We start from the raw sequence: 17,374 nt of genomic DNA, 5'->3' as shown, positions 1-17,374 counted from the left end.
GCGCCAGGCCCGGGCAGAACCACTAGGCGTAAGGAGAGGTCTCTGTCTGGAGTGAGGAGCCCCAGCTCTGCCACAAACTCGCTTAGAAGAGCCCTCTGCTCTTCCGGCCTGGTCTCCTCGTGTATGACTGGGATGACCGCCCTGCTTGTGTATCACACGTGCATGCGGTGAGGACCGCACCTAGGACCAGCTGAGTCCCCGCGATCACGCCTTTGCACTCGGTGTGCAGCACCTGGGGCCCCTCCTCCACCCGCCTCCAGTGGGGGTGACAGCCCAACATGCTCCCACTTCCTCCAAGAAGCCTTCCCGGATAGGCCAGGCCTCCCTGCCCTCGGTTCACGCCACCCACTCTGGCTCGTGCTCGAGCTGCCTTTTCAGTTTTCGGCTCTTCCCCTGGGTGGACGCGAGCTCCTCGGTCACAGCCACAGCGTCGAGCTCAGGGCGGCCCACAGTGGGTACGTGGGGAGTCTTAGTGACTGATAATGATTGTCTGTGTCCTTGGTCTTCGTATGGAGCCCTTGAACGTGCTGGCTGGTTGTGCGTGTGTAGACGGAAGGTTCTGGGGTATAGACGGCCCACCTGGTAAAGCCCTCTCCCAGCAGTGCCTCTCTGCCCCCCGGAGTCCTCCCTAACCCCACTCTGCAGACAAGGAAATGGAAACAGCCTCACTCCTTCGTTCATTCATTCATTCATTCAAAAAACCTGCACGCCGCTCCGAGAGCTGTGCGTCTCTGGTCCGGTTCACACAGATGGCAAGTGTCAGAGCTGGGCCTGGGCCTGATTCCCTGCAGTCTGAGCGTGTGCCCTGTGCTGCCGTTAGGACGAGCGGGCACCCACGGAGGGATGCGGGGTGAGGCGAGGAGGGGCGGCGCCGGTGGTCAGGGCCTGATCCCGCTGTGTCGTCCCGCCCGGCCGAGGCTGGCATTTCCTCCGGCAACGGTATGGGGGAGGGGAAGAGCAGGTGTGCCCTGGCGCCCAGCCCGAATGGGATATGGAAGTGCACCCTGGGGCCGGAGCTTGGGGGATGAGCGACACGCAGTCACCCAGATGCATCGGGCCTCGCGGAGCCCAGCCACATTCTCTGAGCTCCAGGCTGGACATCTGAGCTCCCCAGGGTTCAGGAGGGGACCGAAGCTGGCCGGTGACCCTAGAGAGGGCCTCCAGGGCGAGGACAAATCGTGGTGATCTGGCAAGATGCGGGCCCATCGGCAAGGCTGAGGGCGGTGTTGGGGGGCGTCCAGCGCATGGGCCGAGGTGAGTACACATAGGGAAGGCAGGGAGGCTTGGGAGCTGTGTGCATTGCGTGAGGGGTTCAGTTAATGGCCCTTCAGATTTCTTATGTGTCCACCACGGATCCTGCGAGAGGAAACTCGGTGGGTTCATCCCCTCAGGGGCTTCTTGTAGGAAGACATTTATGCAAACAACCTTGATACAAGGGAGAGTGAAATCAGCGCCCCGAAGAGAGGTAGGTTAGGGACAAGAAGAGGGCCTCTCAGTTCGGGGGGTCCTTTGTGGAGGACGTGGCATCTGAGACGAGCCTCAAAGCATCCACTGAAGGCAGAGGTGGCTGGGTGGAGGCGGTGGAGGGCACCACGGAGCCCCAGACGGAGGCAGAGAAGCGGGGAGCGGTGGGGAGGTGGGGAGCTCCACGTGCTGGGAGCTAGGGCACAGGTCAGGACTGACAGAGCACAGCGCCGGAGGTCACAGCCCCACGCTTGAGTACTTGTGTCAAATCCCTGGGGAGCCAGAGAAGGCTTTGAGCTGGCGAGAGGGGCAGCGTGGCACCCCCAGGGCTCTGTCTCAGAACAGTTATGTGGCAGCCGGTGGCAAGGTTAATTGTGGAGGGGACTGGAGGGGAGGGAGAACTGGGCCAGCAGGAGCCTCTGCTTTCAGGCTTGTGTGTGCCGTCTGCATCCTGGGAGGTTTTGAGCAAGGCTGGGTCCCCATCGTGTGTGAGCGGGTTCCACCAGCAACGACCCTCTGCTAGAGCAACCGGAGAGAGACTGTGGAAAGAACTTTCCTGAGAGTTTCGGTACCAATAGCAGACTACCTTCAGGTCTGGGGTGGCCCAGACGCTCCTCTGAGGCCCCTCAGTAAGAGGCACCCTGAATGGCAGCCGCCTGGACGCGGGGCAGCCTGAGTGGGCACAGGGGAGGGAGCCTCACTTTACAGAGTGGCCAGTGCTTCAGAGACCACGTGACTTCATGCACTGAGACCGCCGAGTCCTCAGACAGCCCAGTTCTACCCAACAGAGATGCGCCCACCACTCCTCCCCACGCCTCTCATTCCCTTCCGCTGGGGGGCGGGGGGGCCGTGTGCAGCCTCCCCTCCCCCATGGCTTCAGAGCAGACGGGGTCCTGGCCACTGTTCCTTCTCCATCTTCTTTGGAGCATCTACAAATGCTGTGTGCCTGCTGCTCTCCCTGCAGTGGCTCCAGCCTCAGTGAAGAGGCAGGAAGAGGCAGCAGCTCCTGAATCGCGGGAGGGTCCCAGCCGCATGGGCTGCTCGCACAGGCTGGCCACTGTGTCAGAGAGCGCTGTCCCAGCCGGCGGTCAGTGCCCTCCATGGAGTGGCTTAGGAATATTAGATTTGCTGGGTCAGGAAATTCCACTGGTGCATGACAGTAACCTTCGGGCTTCATCACACTTCCCTGCGCCCACTGCCGGGCCTTATCTCATTCTCTGCAAGCTGCCTGCCCTCCTTGATAAGCACTAATCATGGTGCTTCATTGCTCCTCGGTGTCCGGGAGGGGATGGCGCGGGGTGTGCCCACTGCACACAGCAGGCCCTTCTGGGGCATCTGACAGGGAGGCTGATTGGGCTTGGGGTGAAAGGTGGGGCTCGTTTGGGACTTGCCTGGAAAAAAGGGCCTGCGAGCCCAGGGGGGGCCGCTCCCCAGGTGGGCCCCCAGCCTGCGCCCACATCCTGTAAACCTACTCAAAAAGGAGGCATGGCAGCCCTCACTCCCCTCCCAAAGGCAAGGCCCATTCTTCTGAAGAGTGGCTGTCACCTTGCTCGAGGCTCCCCCTTGGCCCGCTGTCTGCACATGTGTGTTCGGTGGTGATCTCACAGCTCCTGTGCACTGGGCACTGGCTCTGAGCCGAGGGCTGGGTTACAAAGATGATGGATGCAGCCCTTGCCCTGAAGGGGCTCACGGTCTGGGGCCAGGATGTTGGCGAGCGGGTAGCTCCATGGTGGGATGGACTCAGGTGCGTTGGTGCTCCAAGCAGAGGCCTGAGCCCGGCTGTGGACGCTGGCAGTCAGGGTGCGGGGAGGCAGGTCCAGGCAGAGGAGGCAGCAAGTGCCACGGCTGGGGGCGAGGCAGACGTGGGAGGTCTGTTCTGGTGGGACGTTAGCCAGGTAAGGGCGGGGGTGGGAGAGCACCTGGCGTCCGGGGTCATTTCTGCTTCACCCCTGCCTCCCTTCCCAGTCCACTTGCCGCGAAACCTCATTTTGGCTGGGTGTGTGGACGTGTCCTCCCCAGACGTCCTGGGCGTTCTTCTCCCTCTGGCTTTACCCAGCCTTTTCCCACCAGGATGCTCTGCCTCCTCCTGCCCTGACCAGTCCTGCCCATCTCCCAAGAAACAAGGTAGGTCCCATTTCACTGGGTGGGAATTTCAGGGCTGCAAGGGGCCTTAGAGAAGGAACCAGTAGAGACTTCCTGTTCTGTAGTTGAGGAGGTGGAGGTAATTGGCGTCCTGAAGCTCTGTTCCTCAGGTGACCCAGGAAGCCCTTCTTTGTGATGCTGCCATCCCAGTCCCCGTGCTCCCCCTCCTTTGAGCTCCTCCTCTCTTGTTCACCCAGCATTCATTGGTCCCGCTGCTGGTCGGGCATTGTCCTGGGTACAGCCCCTGCTGCCCTGGGGTTTATGGTCCGGTAGGAGAACCAGACAGCAAACTGTCACTCAAGTAAGCGTGTGCTTCCAAACTGACAAGTGCTGCAAGAGGAATGGAGCTCTGAGAATTTAGGCTTTAATTTAGACGGGGTGGGAGTGGAGCCAGAAAACCAGAAGAGACTGTTGTGAAGAACTCACAAGAGCTCAGGGGTGAGAAGAAGTATGTCAGGTGGTGGGTTGAGGAAGAGCATTCCAGGCAGAGGGAACAGCATGGGCAAAGGCTCTGAGGAGGGCGAGCTCCACGGGTTCACTGGTTGGAGCACAGTGGGCTGGAGAGGTGGGCAGGGGCCAGTCCTTCCAGACCTCCAAGCTGGCTTAAGGAATTTGGATTGTAATAGAAAAGTAGAACAGCAAATACCACACACACACACACGCATGCACGCATGCACGCACACAGACACACACATACACATGACCATAATCTCAGCAGAATGGAAGCCGCTGAGGGCGGTAAGAGAGTAGTGTGAGTGAGAAGGTGGGGTGGCTGCTCCCTGGAGAAGGGACCTCAGGCAGGGGCGGGAAGGAGAGCCCTGGCCGAGATGCTGCAGGAGCTGGACCAGGGCCGTGCCCGTGGAGCCGGTGAGAAGGAGAAGGAGGCTCATTGGGTGGGATTTGTGTTTGAGAGGAGGCGGGGGCCAGTGACCACGGGGAGTCAGGATGAATCTTGGGCCTCTGGCCTGAGCAATGGGATGGGTGTTTAGGCCGTTTATTGAGAAGGGGGTCACTGCCAGGGGAGCAGGGCACGGGCAAGGTCAATGCCCCTCTGGGGCACGGGAAATGGGAGCTGCTGTGAGACAGCCGCGTGGGGATGCCAAGCAGGGGTTGGGTATGCGTGCTTGGGGCTCAGAAGACAGGTCAGGCCCAGGTAAGCCTTTAGGTGTCGTCAGCATGTGGACGGCCCCAGAACAGATGGGGTGGCGAATGCAGGAGTGTTGGCAGAGGGGAGGAGGGCCCCCGGAGGAGGACCTGCCAGCACTTGCCCTCAGAATTTGAGCCACAGAACATTTTGCATCAATTACGTGTTGTCTTGTATCTTTCTCTGTTCAATCACCTTATGATTAGATGGGGACTGGGACCATATTTACTATAATAATGCTTGTTGGTAGTGAAAACCGTGCCTCAATTCACTGAACACTCTCTGTGTCCAACATTGTCCTTTGTGCATCACATTCCTAACCTTCAGTCTCTGTTTTTTTGCACACTGCTCGGGAGGTGTGTATTATCATCTCCATCACACGGTTGGGGAAACTGAGATACGGAGCAGGCAGGTGGTCATTCCAGGTTACCCGGCACGTGGGTAGCTCACTGCAGGTGGGATCTGGACACAGATCCGTCCAGTCCCAAAGCCCGGAGTTGGCAGGACATTGTTCTCTGTGGTCGGGGCGGGTCGTGGGTACGGACGGCAGTCACTGCAGGCGTCTGAGCGTATGCTATCCTTTCTCCCAGACCTGGGCCCCGCTGGCCCACAGTTACGGGCAGGCGGGGGGTGCCGAGTGGGTTGGCTTTGGGACGAACCCTTCTCACCTCACCTGGTTCCTCGATCCAGAAGCCTCCCTGAGAGCGGGTCAGGAGTGGCACGGCTGGTCTGGAGCTGTGACGGCGATTCCTTGGAGCTAAGCTAAGCGTCCGCAGTATCAGCAGCTCGTGCTCTGACGTGCGTGCCCACCTGTTCCTCAGGGGTGTGGACACACAGCTGAGGTCTCTTCACGGGCATGCTCCCTCCGTGGGCAGGAGTGGCCACCACCTCTTGGGCCTGGAGATGTGATGGAACGAGGGAGTCTGCATGGGCCCACCAGGGACTCGGGGCTGGACGTGGGTGTCTCCACCAGGCTGGCTGCCCAGGGCGGGGAGGGCCCGGAGGGGTTCTGTCCTCTGTCTTCTCCTTTTCCCACCTCCTACCTTTTCCGACTCTTCCTCTCTGCTCAGTAAGTTTGTGTGTTTACCCGTCTGTCCGTTTGTCCATCCGTCTCAGGTGGGGCCACATGCTGGGGACGTGGCTGTGAGCGGCAGCTGACCCCATAGTCTTCACACCAGGTCCCGATGCCCTCGACAGCCTGCTTCCCAGGAGTGGCCCCATACACGTCTGGCTTGGGTCCCTCCCTCTGGTTAGTGAACTTGGGCTCCCGGGTGGTCCGTGGGGAGAACTCAGGGCCTAGGCCTGGTGGGCTTCCTGGCCCTCCACCTGCCCTGACTGAGGTGGTCACAGGAACAGGCACCGGGGCTGAGGAAATGGTTAAGACACAGCCCCTGCCTCCTTTGAGAAGTCCAGTGACTAGAGCAGAGGCAGGTGGACAAACTAGTTTGTCTGGACGAAGATCTGGGGGCCCGAAGGAGGAGGGGCAAACCTCTCCCCAGGGAAGGAGGTGCCGCCCTTGGTAGAAGGTCCTGAGCAATACATCCCTCCTTCTAAGGGCAACCCTCCCACTGCAGCCAAACCCAGTTCTTTGTCTGTTTTCCTTACTGGTCTCAGAAACTAAACAAATAACAAACACAATGACCTTTAGTTCCTTTCTTCCCCAGCCATTTTACCATCATCACCGTCCTTCGTGAATCCTGGCCAAGTCTGGTGACGCGTGGCCCTGGAGCTGTTTAATTTCCATGGCAAATTGGAGGCCCACCCCTGCCCCCTGCCCCAGACCCTCCTCACCTCCCCCTGCAGAGTGAACCTTCATGCCAACATCCTGGGGTGTGGCCCCTGTTAGGCACCGCTCCATCCTTCTCCCCCTGCCCTCTTGCTTTTTAAAATTTATTGAGGTGACATTGGTCTATAACATCATATAGGTTTCACGTGTACAACATCGTATCCTGACTTTTGTATACTCTACAGCATGCTCACCACCAAGGGTGTGGTTTCCAGCCATCACCCTACAGCTGCCTCCCTCCCCTTCTGAATAACCACTGCTCTGTTCTCTGTATCCACGTATTTGTTTTGTTTTGTTTTGGTTTGTTTATGTATTTAATATCTCACATATGAGTGAAATCATACGGTATTTGTCTTTCTCTGACTGACTTCACTTAACCCGTGAGGTCCATCCATGTTGTCACTAATGGCAGGGTTTTGTCTATTTCGTGGCTGAGTCGTGTTCCATCATATATACACCACGACTTCTTTATCTATGTTCATCCATCGTCCATCCTTGTTCCCTTTTGGCACCATCGGTAAATGGTTTGCTTAGCAATCAAAGCATTTTCTATATTGCTGAAGAGGATCCCAATGTGGGAGTTTAAAAATTAAGCTGAGGTGAATAAGGCTCCCTTCTGTAATGGCGGCCCCTCTGGATGGCGAGTGCCCCTCTGTCTCACCTGAATTCTGGTGGGGCCGCCCTGCCTGAGCCTCGGAGGTCCAGGATGCCTCACAAGCTACACATGTTGTCAGATACAGAGATACTCAGTGTGGGACCAGAAGGGGATCTGTGTGGCCCATCACCTGTGTGCAGGTTAGCGAGAGCCCAAAGGCCTGAGAGATGCAGGGAAAGACCAAGAGCTTGGCATTACTCTGAAGCTGCAACATGCAACATCTCCCCAGCTGCCAGGCAGCAGGGATGTTGCATGTTGATTTCACATATTCACATCTCTTTCTCCCCTCTGGGAATTCTGTACCTGCTTACTTTTTTTGTTGTCTAAAAAAAAAAAGGAAAGAAAAAGGCAGCTCTGCCTTGTTCACATGCTCTGAGATCCTCAAGGGCAGTCTGTACCTTCTGGCTCTCCTGAGCCAGGCGAGTAGATGAGGACCAGCACGGGGGAGAGATGGTGTCTCACATCACCTTCTCTCTCTCTGATGGTTCCTTCTGCACTCAAAGTCTAAGAAATTGAGGCAGCACAGCAGCTGACCTTGCCTCTCCACCCTGCTGCCAGGCCTGGCTTCCTAGGGCCCCAATTCTGTCACGTGCCCCACTGCTTGGGAAGCCCCGGGATAAAGCTCAGACTCCTAGTGTCACTCGAGGCCTCACAGGTAGCTCACTGTGACCCCCCAGGCCCCGTCTCCTCACTGCCCCCGAAGTTCCCCTAGCCGTGCTCTCCCCCCTCCTCTGTCCCTGCCACGCCTGCTCCAGCCAGCCCTTCTCCAAGGGGAGGCCAAACTCCAGCTCCATGCCGTCCTATCATGGCACGTGTGCGCTCTGTCATTCTGTTGTGGGCTTCCCCAGGGATGGTCTGGAGTGGGGTGGAGGGCTGGTCTGTTCACTGCATCTTGAGCTCCTTGGGGCCGCGGCCATGGCTGACTCACCTTTGTCTCTCCCGGTGCCCCTGCTCAGTGTCCTGCCCGTGATGGGCGGTCTGTGACGCATGAGTGGTCTCTTCATGGTGGCAGCGGAGGACGACGCTCTGGCTGAAACCGCCTGCCCGTAGCTGGTCTCCCGGCTTTGCCCGAGCTGCCTCCTATCGGGGACTCAGTTCCTGTCTTGCAAACTACCTTCTCCCCTCACCCTTCCTTCTTCCAGCCCGCTGTACGATAATGTAGGGCCATCTCCTGGGGGGCTCCCCTCTGCTGACGACCGGTCCAGCGGCACTGCCCTGACCACCCCTCTCCCCTTTGCCCCTTACTCAGCTCCTTCTGCTAATGACCTCTCATCAGGCTCCCTGTTATGCTTTTAGATTCTGTCTGTTAGACTGGCAGATTCCCAAGGGCAGGAACTAGGTTTAGAGCCCAAGAGAGTAAAGAACATGGGCTTTGAAATCACAGTTTCCTTATCTGTAAAATGGGGATAATAGCCATACGTATCTTGTGGGGCTGCCCTGAGGATTCTGTGAGTTACTGCGGGTGATGCTTGGTGCCTGGGATACACTGGGGACTTGCAGATAGGAGTTGCTCTTATGCTTCTGACCACGACTAAGCTGGGAGAGAGCCTTCACGGGACCTCACCGAGGCTTTGTTGATGAGCCGAGGAGTGAGACTTCAGTGGCCTTTTGATGAGCGTGGCCAGGAGGGCAGAGCAGAGCGGTTACACTGGGCGGCCCCTCTTCCTCTCCTACCTGCCTGTTGTCCTGCACCCCCGGCCCCCCAGGGCCTCAGCTGCTGAGGAGATAGCTATTGGCACAAATCCACGTATAATCAGAAATGAGGGTGGAACGATCCAGGACAGTGCGGAGGCTGTTCTTACGGAACAAGGTGTGAGCTGGGGAGAAGAGAGAGATGAAAAGAAACGAGAAGGCGGGGGTGGGGAGTGGGGGCCCGCCTGGGAGGTGCTGGCTGACTCCACGTCCACGTCTGAGACTAGTAATGACGGCCCCTGGTACTGGTTCAGCTCTTAGGGGCCTCAGACGGTTCGCACACAGGCCGACTCCTCGGGGGTGGGCTCTGTGAACCCCATTTTAAAGAGGAGGAGATAGCACCTCACAAAGGCGAGCCACCTCGCCCTGATCACAGACCTCAGAATCGAGCTCAGAGTGAAAAACAGGTCTCCTGACTCTCAGTCCAGCTGGTGTGATCTCTCCCGCATCAGAGAAGTGATGTGACAGCCGCGAGCCCTCAGGAGCCGGTCCAGGCTGAAGAGGACAAGAGGCATTCCAGTCGGGTGGCCGTGGGATCAACAGGAGCCAGCCGGACATCTGCCCCTCATGTGTGCACAGCACCCACGGGACCGCTGTGCCCAACCAGGAGACAGCAAGGTGCCGTGTCTGTGACACACACTGGCTTTCGTTGCTGGGCTGCCGTCTGAGTGGGGCAGGGGCTCAGAATAGTAGCACCGCTGTTGGTCCCTTTAAAGAAGCTGGGCTGCCCTCAAGAATGAGCGCCAGCACCCCTGGGATGCAGGCCTGCCTCCGGCCCTGAGGTGCAGCCTCAGCAGCTTAGGGCCCCGCAGAGCATCTGTGACAAGGGTCTGGTCGGAATGAATGTCCCCCTCGGCCAGAGCGGATGTGGTAGCTCTGTTCCTGCCCATGGCCTTGGTCATTAATGTCCTTCTGTCTTCCTGGCTAGATCTTGTGTATCTGAATCTGAAGGGCAGGGAGCAGCACACCTCATACCTGTTTCCCCCAGGGCCTGGTGCGCTTAGCACAGAGCAGGTGTGGAGTAAACGTCTGATGGGATCCCGGGAGGACATTGTCACACTCACACCCCATCCAGCCGCCCTGCCCAGCGCCTCCCGGCGGCCGAGCGCGCTGTTAGGTGTGAGATGCAGGGCCAGGGGAGACGTGGCGCTGCTCTGGGGCTCTCAGCACCCTCTCGCTGGTGGCAGAGGTGCCGCCCCCCACCTGTCTTCTGGTCTTCTTTGCCAACTGGGCAGCGCAGACCTCTGCACAAGCCCGGGACGCAGGTGGTGTTTCATGGTAGGATGAAGGGCTCCTTCTGGATGCCCCCAAGCTCCTAGCGAGGGCATTCTTGGTACTGTGCCCTGACCAGCCCTCCCGGAGCGCCGGTATCCCAGAGCACTCCGACATCACCCTTGGCAAGGCAGGATTCGGTTGGGGGGGGGGGGCAAGGCAGGACCCTACCTGGGCCACCTACTCTTCTCAGCCGGGTGGGGAGTCCCGCCCGGAACGCAGGTCAGGAGTGGGGCGGGGGGCTCGAGCAGCTGCGGGAGCCTCCGGAGCCGCGTGCGCGCGTGCGCGGAGGGGGCGGGGCGGGCGGCGCGGGTCGCGAGGGCCTTTCCCACACCTCGCGCCTCCCCTGCGGTCCCAGCTCCCCGCGCGCCCTAGCCAGACCCACGTGTGCAGACACGCGCGCCTGTGTGTGTGTAGCCGGCAGACCTTGTGCCCGGGACAGGCCCCGTGGGCACAGGGGGCGGCGGCCAGCTGGACAGCGGCCGCGCTTCTTTCCCCTCCAGTCCTCCCCAGCACTTTCCTCTGGGGAGGTTTCCTTGGGTCGTGGTACCTCCAGCCATTCCCCTCCTCTCCCGCCCCCTTCTCTCCCCGGAAAGAGGCCAGCGCCTTGCGATGAAGGTTCTGGTTCACCCCGGCTCCGGAGCCCTTGACATTTAGCGAGGCTCGCGGCGCACTGGTGTAGGCACCAGGCAGAACGCTAATCCCATTAAAGCTGTGGTGTCATCCGGGAGGGAGGCTGCCCCCCGCAGTCCTCGCGCTCATTGGCCGAATGCAAACCAGGGGGCGGGGCCGAGGGCCGGGGAGGGGGCTCCGGAGATTGTTCAGAGTCGGGAGTCGGGCCGGGATTTCGCAGGGGGAGCCCAGCGGTTGCAGCTGCGGCGGATCCCTCGGCACTGCCCGCCGCGCGGCCGGGCAGCCCAGGGCCGGGGGCAGCTCCGCAAAGTCGCCGGGCGAGAGGAGGCGGGCGCCCGCAAAGTGGCCGGGCCGGGCCGGGCTGGGACGGGGAGAGGGGTGCCGGGGAGCCCGGAGCCGGGCGCCCGGGTGCCTCGCGTGGAGCGGCGGTGCGCCCGGGAGGCGAGCCGACGCTCGGGAACGAGCAGGCAAATCGCTGCTTTCCCAAAGACGCTAAGTTACGCAGGCCAGCCGGTTCCCGGGGAGCGCGCGTGGAGCCGCGCCGCGCCGCGCCGCAGAGCCCTCCCGGGCCGGCCGGCGAGGAGCGGGGCGCCGGCACCCCCAGCGCGGGGTCCGGCCGGCAGTGCGCCCCGGGACTGAGCGGCGGCGTGCGAGGCTTCTCCGACCCGCCCGCAGCCTGCGCCCGACTCGGGCGCCCCCTCCGTGCCACTCCGGGAGCGATGCCCCCCGCCCCCCGCGCCCCCCGGGAGCGACGCGAGCATGGAGAAGTCGAGTAGCGAGGATTCTTCGATCCACCGGAGTCCATCTTTGGACAGCAAGGACTCGGACTTTGCCAAGCCGTCCACCTCGGGCCGCCCGTTCGGCCGCGGCTTCACGGCCGGCGCCTTCTACGGCACCGCGGGCTCCCGCGGCCAGAGCCACGCCGAGGCTGGCGTGAAGACCGACAAGTACAATGCGCCCAAAGGCAGCAAGTACGTGGTGTTTTACCTGGACCTGTCCTTTGTTCTCCTCCTAGAATTTAAGAAGTGCAACATGGCCAGAGGCTGCCTCTGCTGCTTGAAGTACACGATGTTCCTCTTCAATCTGATATTCTGGGTAAGTCCTTCCCAGTATCTCTCCTTGGTCTCCTCTCTTCTTTGCTTAAGCACGGTACCCTCTTCCCCTTCGGAGCTGCATTGCTCTGCTCTCTGCACAACGGTAAGTGGGTTTTAAAAAACCATTCCCCCGGCCCCCGCCCCCCCACCCCCCACTTTCATTCATCTTTCTCTTCCCTTCTCTCTCCTTGGTGGCTGAATGGAGGCTGCAACTTGCCTGTCTTCCAGGAGAGACTTGTTCTACTCCTGGGAGGCTGCTGAAGTTTGCCGCCACCTTCTCCCCCTGTAAGAAACCCGTGCCCCCAACTGGGTAATGTGCAGACATAGGTGTGGTGTTGGAATTTTTAACAGCTGTGACCTTGAGTTGAATTCAAGCAGAAGTGAGGATGGTTTTCTGAGTTTCTTCTTGTATTCCTCCTGAACATGCACGAACACAGTCTGCGGCACTTTATGGGCGTGAGATGGGGGGAGTGGTAGAGGTCACGCCCTCCTGCTCCTTTCAGTGAATCCCAGGAAAAGGAGAAGGAGCCCCTATCCCAGGCCGAGGGACCCGCTCGCTGGCCTGCAGCTCTGCCCCCGAGTTAGGGCTTGTGTGGAGAGGGAGGGTGTGGGAGGGATGCTGCCATCGGTGGCGGCAGCTGCTTTTGAGGGATTGCAGTGGACTGGGCAGGGAGCGGGCCGGCCATGTGCTCCCGCCATGGGACTCAGAGCCTGGAAGGGACAAAGGGAGTGCCCCATCCTTGGTGAGAGAGGAGGTTGTAGAGAAGGTGCCAGTGGGTGGGGCAGCTCGGAATTGTGCTCAGTCCCCTGTTATTCTCCTGCCCCTGTGTGCCCCTGTGCACGAGAAATACTAGGCGAATTTGAAAACTTCTTAAATGCATATCTAACTCTTCCTTCATCCCAACTTCTGCCTCCGCTTTTCTTCTCTGGAGCCCAGACGTAGTCAGCACAGATGTTTGGCTCTGCCCCAGGGCTGTCCTCCTCCCTTGTGGAGGCTGTCCGCTGCCCATGGTCCAGGAGGAGCATAGGGGCAGGAGAGTCACCCAGTGCCAGGGGCTGGGTGCGGTGTGCTTTGGTGTTCAGTGCTTGTGTGAACTGACCCACTTTAACTGGAAAACTTTCATGGGTGTGTATGGGTGGGGTGGCTTTTCCCTGGGAAGGGAAGAGCTCAGGCCTGGGCGAGAGGAAGACTGGGCTCTGGCCTTGGTTCTGCATTAGTTCTTTGTGTGACCTTGGGCAAATCACTTTATCCCTAAGGACTGGGTTTCCTTTCCAGTCCAATGGGGGGGGGCGGTCGTGATGGTCCCCCTCACAGCCTCGCCTCCTTAGTTATGGGACGTCCTGCCTCCTTACCTTCTCTCTGGGGAGGGAGCCCCCTTCCCTTCTCTTCCAAGGAGGCTGGTCTGAGATCTTTTGAGTAGGATTTCCGCAGGTCTGGGTCTGGGCCACTGCTGGTAAGATGTTACCTGTCCTGTGGTGAGGGTTTTGTGGAAACTGGGGCAGATCCACTGGAATGTCAAGAATGATCTTGTGGCTGCCTCTGGGCAAGTACTCCTGGTCCTCTGGCTCGTTTGCCAGCATCCGTGTCAGCCAAGCACTGGTGTGTGTTTTTCTGGGGCCTGCGGATTTCCATGGATGCTGCCCATTCATTGTGCACGGCTTCCCTCTCTGTCCTTGTTCAGTTTCCGCCTACCTTTCTGCCTTGCCCCACTCTTACTAGAAAGACCCTCCTGGGATGCTCGGTGCCCTGGCCAGTACCTCCCACTCAGACGCGCTCCTCCCCGCCCCCACCCCGCCACCTGCTGGCCAGAGTAGGTATAACTGCGTGTGCCGCCTCTTTTTTTCTCCGGGCGTTTAGGGACCTCCCCACGTGCTAGCTAGTGCTGTGGTCTGTGCCCTGCACATGGAAGGCACTGGTTGTGTGTTTGTGAGTGAATGAAGGGAGGGTCAGCGCAGTAAATCCACACATGTGGTAGGGATTCCCAATCCCACCTGATAGGAAAGAGAAGTTAGTTCTCAAACTTGCCAGTGATGAAGGCTGTCCTGGCGCCTTAGCTGTGGGGTGACAAGTGACTTTCTGTCTTCCTGTGGTTAATAAGCCGGTCAGTGGAATGGCCTTCCTTTTTGGTTATAGTGAGAGAACTTACTCTTTCTAATAAGAAGAACTTATTCTTTCTAATAAGAAAGTGCCTACCCCCTCTCTCTTACCAGGCAAGGACTCGATTTCTCCTAGTCTCTGACTTTTCTGGCTACTTAATATTTTTAGAATTCCCACAACATGCTATGAGCTGGGAAAAATTTTGAGTCTCAAAGACCCAGTTCTTTCATGCTTGTAGCATATGGGGTGATGAAGTAAGGCCTAGACCTTAGGAGAGATGGAAAATTCAGCAGAAGAGAAACGGATGCTTGTGTGTGTGAGAGTGTTGGCCACTGCGTTTCTTGGGAGCTGGAGGAGCAGGTGTAGCCAGGACTTGGTCTTGTGTGTCCCTGTGCCCCAGTCCAGCAAAGGCTTCCTGCGGGAGGTGCTTGGGCCTGAAATAGAGCAGTGGAGGGAAGAGCCAACTCGGAAGAGAAGGAGCGAAGGCGGGTGGTGTTGTGGGTGAGGCAGCACCTCTGGAGACCCCTGCTGCTTCCCAGGGCACCAGGGAGGCAAGGACAGACGTGAGTGAGAGGGTGGGTGCGAGGAGACGTGTGGGGCTGGTCAGCGCCACGCCCTCTGGGACCCAGAGCAATTGTTAGGAATTATGTAGCCATGACTTTCTAGTCTCATGGCTCAGAGCCCAAAAGGAGGCTTTTCTGAGGCATTAGAGTTGAACCTGAGGCCTGCAATCAATGGATCGAGATCTTCCCATAGATCCTGAAGCCTACGTGGTCGTTCTCCAAACCCACCGCTGTGGCCACACCGCCCGCCTCCCGGGAGCCCACTGGGAGGAGTCCCACTGCCAGGAGAGGTGCAGCTGTCTCACACTGCAGCCCCTCGCAGGCCTGAGCGGGCCTGGTTCCTTGCCACTGCGTGGAGCTTCTAGGGTATTGGTATTGGCGAGGGCCTGGGTGACATCACCAGGGGCAGGATGGAGGCGGAGCTGTGCGCTGGCCTCCTCCTCCTCCTTCCGAGGAAGGAAAGGGCAGGTGCCTTGTAGGCTGCTGGGTGCCTGCCTGTGGGGGGGAGGGGATGGTGTCCAGGTCTGCCCCTGGCACCGCTGCCTAGAGCCAGCCGGTGCTAGCCAGGTTGGCGCCCAGGGCAGCATTTCTGAGGGCCTGATATAGACGGTGGGGTAGAGGTCAGCCTGCCTGAATGAGTCCCACCTCCTCTGTGCCCGTGCATGCCCCACCCAGATCCTCAAAGAGAATGCTGGCTTCTAGGTGGATGGGAAATGAGCTGGTACAGAAGTTTCCCCATACTGAGGGACCTGTCCACCAGTAATCCAACCACCCCAGGTGTCTCTCCTCGTCTCAGCCCCATCTCTCAGTCCTCCCGGGACCATCTGGTGGAATACTCCAGGCAGAGATTAAGCGAAGCTAAGCCCCTCCAGGAGGGCACAAGAGGCTCAGAGCTTTCAACTCTGAGTATCGGGGTGAGCTCTGAGTGCTGGGGGCCTTTGTCCCTTTCTCGGGACAGCAAATCGTGATCCCATCCCACCTCCTCCCAACCCAAATTGGGCTCCTATCTGATGGGGGCGGTGGTTGGGAGTAGGGCTGGCGTTGCTAGTGTAATTGCCACTCGGGATAATGGTCACTTTGCATGCTCTCCAGCAGAGCTGTCCCATCACTTTAAATCACGGCTGGCAGAGCAGTGACATTCTGGCCTCACTGGAAAGTCTATTCCTTGTGGATTGGTCCCTTAAGAAAGGCCAATTAGCCAAGGAGGCAGCGTTCAGGGTGCCTGCCGGGGCAGGAGAAGGGCTGGCGCAGGGCTGCCTGCGCCGGCTGTCGGGCGGGCACCCTGATTAACCTCCCCTACCTGGGGGCAGGCCTTCGTGGCCTGGCCCCTCTCGGGCTGCTTACTCTCCCTCTGGGTGCGGGCAGCTTGGTCACGGCTCTCCAGCCACCTCGGAGGCACGCGTTCGGTACTGGCTTGGCCGCCAGTGGATGCCGTAGCTGCCCTGTGTCCGTGAAGCCCAGGATAGGGTCTGGGTACAATCCGGGCTGGGCGGCCTGGGGTGTCCTGAGTCCGTGGGCTGCCTTCTGTCTGGGAACGGAAGTCATGAGTGGGCTGAGGGGTCAGAATAGAGTCCCAACAGGAGATACAGGCCAAGCTGGGCAGCAAGAGGCATGTATGTAGAGGCTTCCCAAAGGCTCCGGCCGGCTCCCCAGAGGGCGGCTACATGTGGGTCCTGATCCTCGGGGTGGGTCAGGCCTGGCTCTGCTCGGAGAGGGGGGCTGATGGCCCGAGACCCGGGAATGTGGCCGTGAGGGAATGCCAGGTCTGTGTTCGCTTCCTTTCCAAAGCATTAAAAATTAAACTTCCTTGTCTTGATATCTATTTTTAAATCATGTCAGAGCCAGCATTGGTGTCAGTCAAGAGGGGGTGGGGAGGAGGAGGGTAGGGAAGAGAGAGTTCCGCTGAAACGGGGGGAGTGCTGTCACCCCGGTGGGGAAAGGGCCGCAGGCCTGTCCCCCATCCCGCTGCCCTGAGGAGCACAGAAAAAGCCACAGGCCTCCTCCCCAGGCCTCCGCAGAGGATGGGGCCTCGCCGTCCCCTGCCTCCGCGTGCCTGGCTGCCCTTGGCTGAACTTGGCGGCGGGCTGTGGGGCTTACTGGGCTGTAGGGTCCCAATCGAGCCGGTTCACTCATGCCACAACTATTTCCTGAATGCCCGCTGCGTGCGCAGGAGCCTGCAGCGCTGAGGACCGGCTGACTGGGCTCGCACAGGGCAGATCAGCTTTCCCGGACCAGGAAGTCGTGGATGGAGAGGTCACCTGGCCCGTCCTCCCCCAGGCACCAGAACGCGGAGCCCCCCTCCCCCTCCCCAGCATCCTGGGCCAGGGCAGCGGCAGGCCTGGACTCAGCATCCGTCCTGGGGGCCTGACTTGACCTGTCCTTCCCTTCCCCCACGCCGTGTGATGGCTGTCTCGCTCCCTCTAAAATGTTTGCGTCCATCAGAAATAAAGGGGAGGAAAAACAGCCCGTTTCTTTTAGGAGCATCTGAGTTTGGAAAAAAGAATTAGTGAGTTGTGTCTTTTCTGTTTCTTCTTATGGAAAGGGCTGAGTGGGCGCTCTGTGGCTAGTGTGCCCTGTGTGCATTTATCGAGCACCTGCTGTGAGCCAGGTCCCCGGGAGCAGTCAGGTGCATAAACAGATAATTACACTTCTGGGCAGTGAGTGCTCAGTCGAGCTTCTAAGTAGAGTAATTAATACTGCTTAATAGAGACGAGATACAGAGATGACAACGACAGCTGGACTTGGAAGGACGGATAGGAGTTTGCTGGATAGATGAGGATGGGGTTCCGGGCTGGGGAGAAGGGTGATCCAGACTGAGCCTCCTGCATGTG

General features: G+C 59.3%; 1 protein-coding gene across 2 annotated transcripts in view; it reads left to right on the top strand.

Moving 5' to 3' along the window:
• The window catches only part of TSPAN9 (tetraspanin 9), a 181,807-nt gene that overhangs the window by 92,817 nt on the left and 71,616 nt on the right, over positions 1-17,374 (top strand). The window contains exon 3 of one of the 2 annotated variants that reach the window (XM_061205915.1): positions 11,804-11,883. In XM_061205915.1, coding sequence (XP_061061898.1) covers positions 11,821-11,883 — 63 coding nt within the window. In that variant the 5' untranslated portion in view covers positions 11,804-11,820. Of the gene's footprint in view, positions 1-11,488; positions 11,884-17,374 lie in introns of those variants that run through there. The other variant, XM_061205914.1, reaches the window with a different exon arrangement.

The sequence above is a fragment of the Eubalaena glacialis genome, chromosome 11 (genome assembly GCF_028564815.1).
Source record: "Eubalaena glacialis isolate mEubGla1 chromosome 11, mEubGla1.1.hap2.+ XY, whole genome shotgun sequence".
NCBI lineage: Eukaryota > Metazoa > Chordata > Mammalia > Artiodactyla > Balaenidae > Eubalaena > Eubalaena glacialis.
The sequence above is the reverse complement of the archived record's forward strand: the minus strand, read 5'-3'. Positions and strand labels throughout refer to the sequence as shown.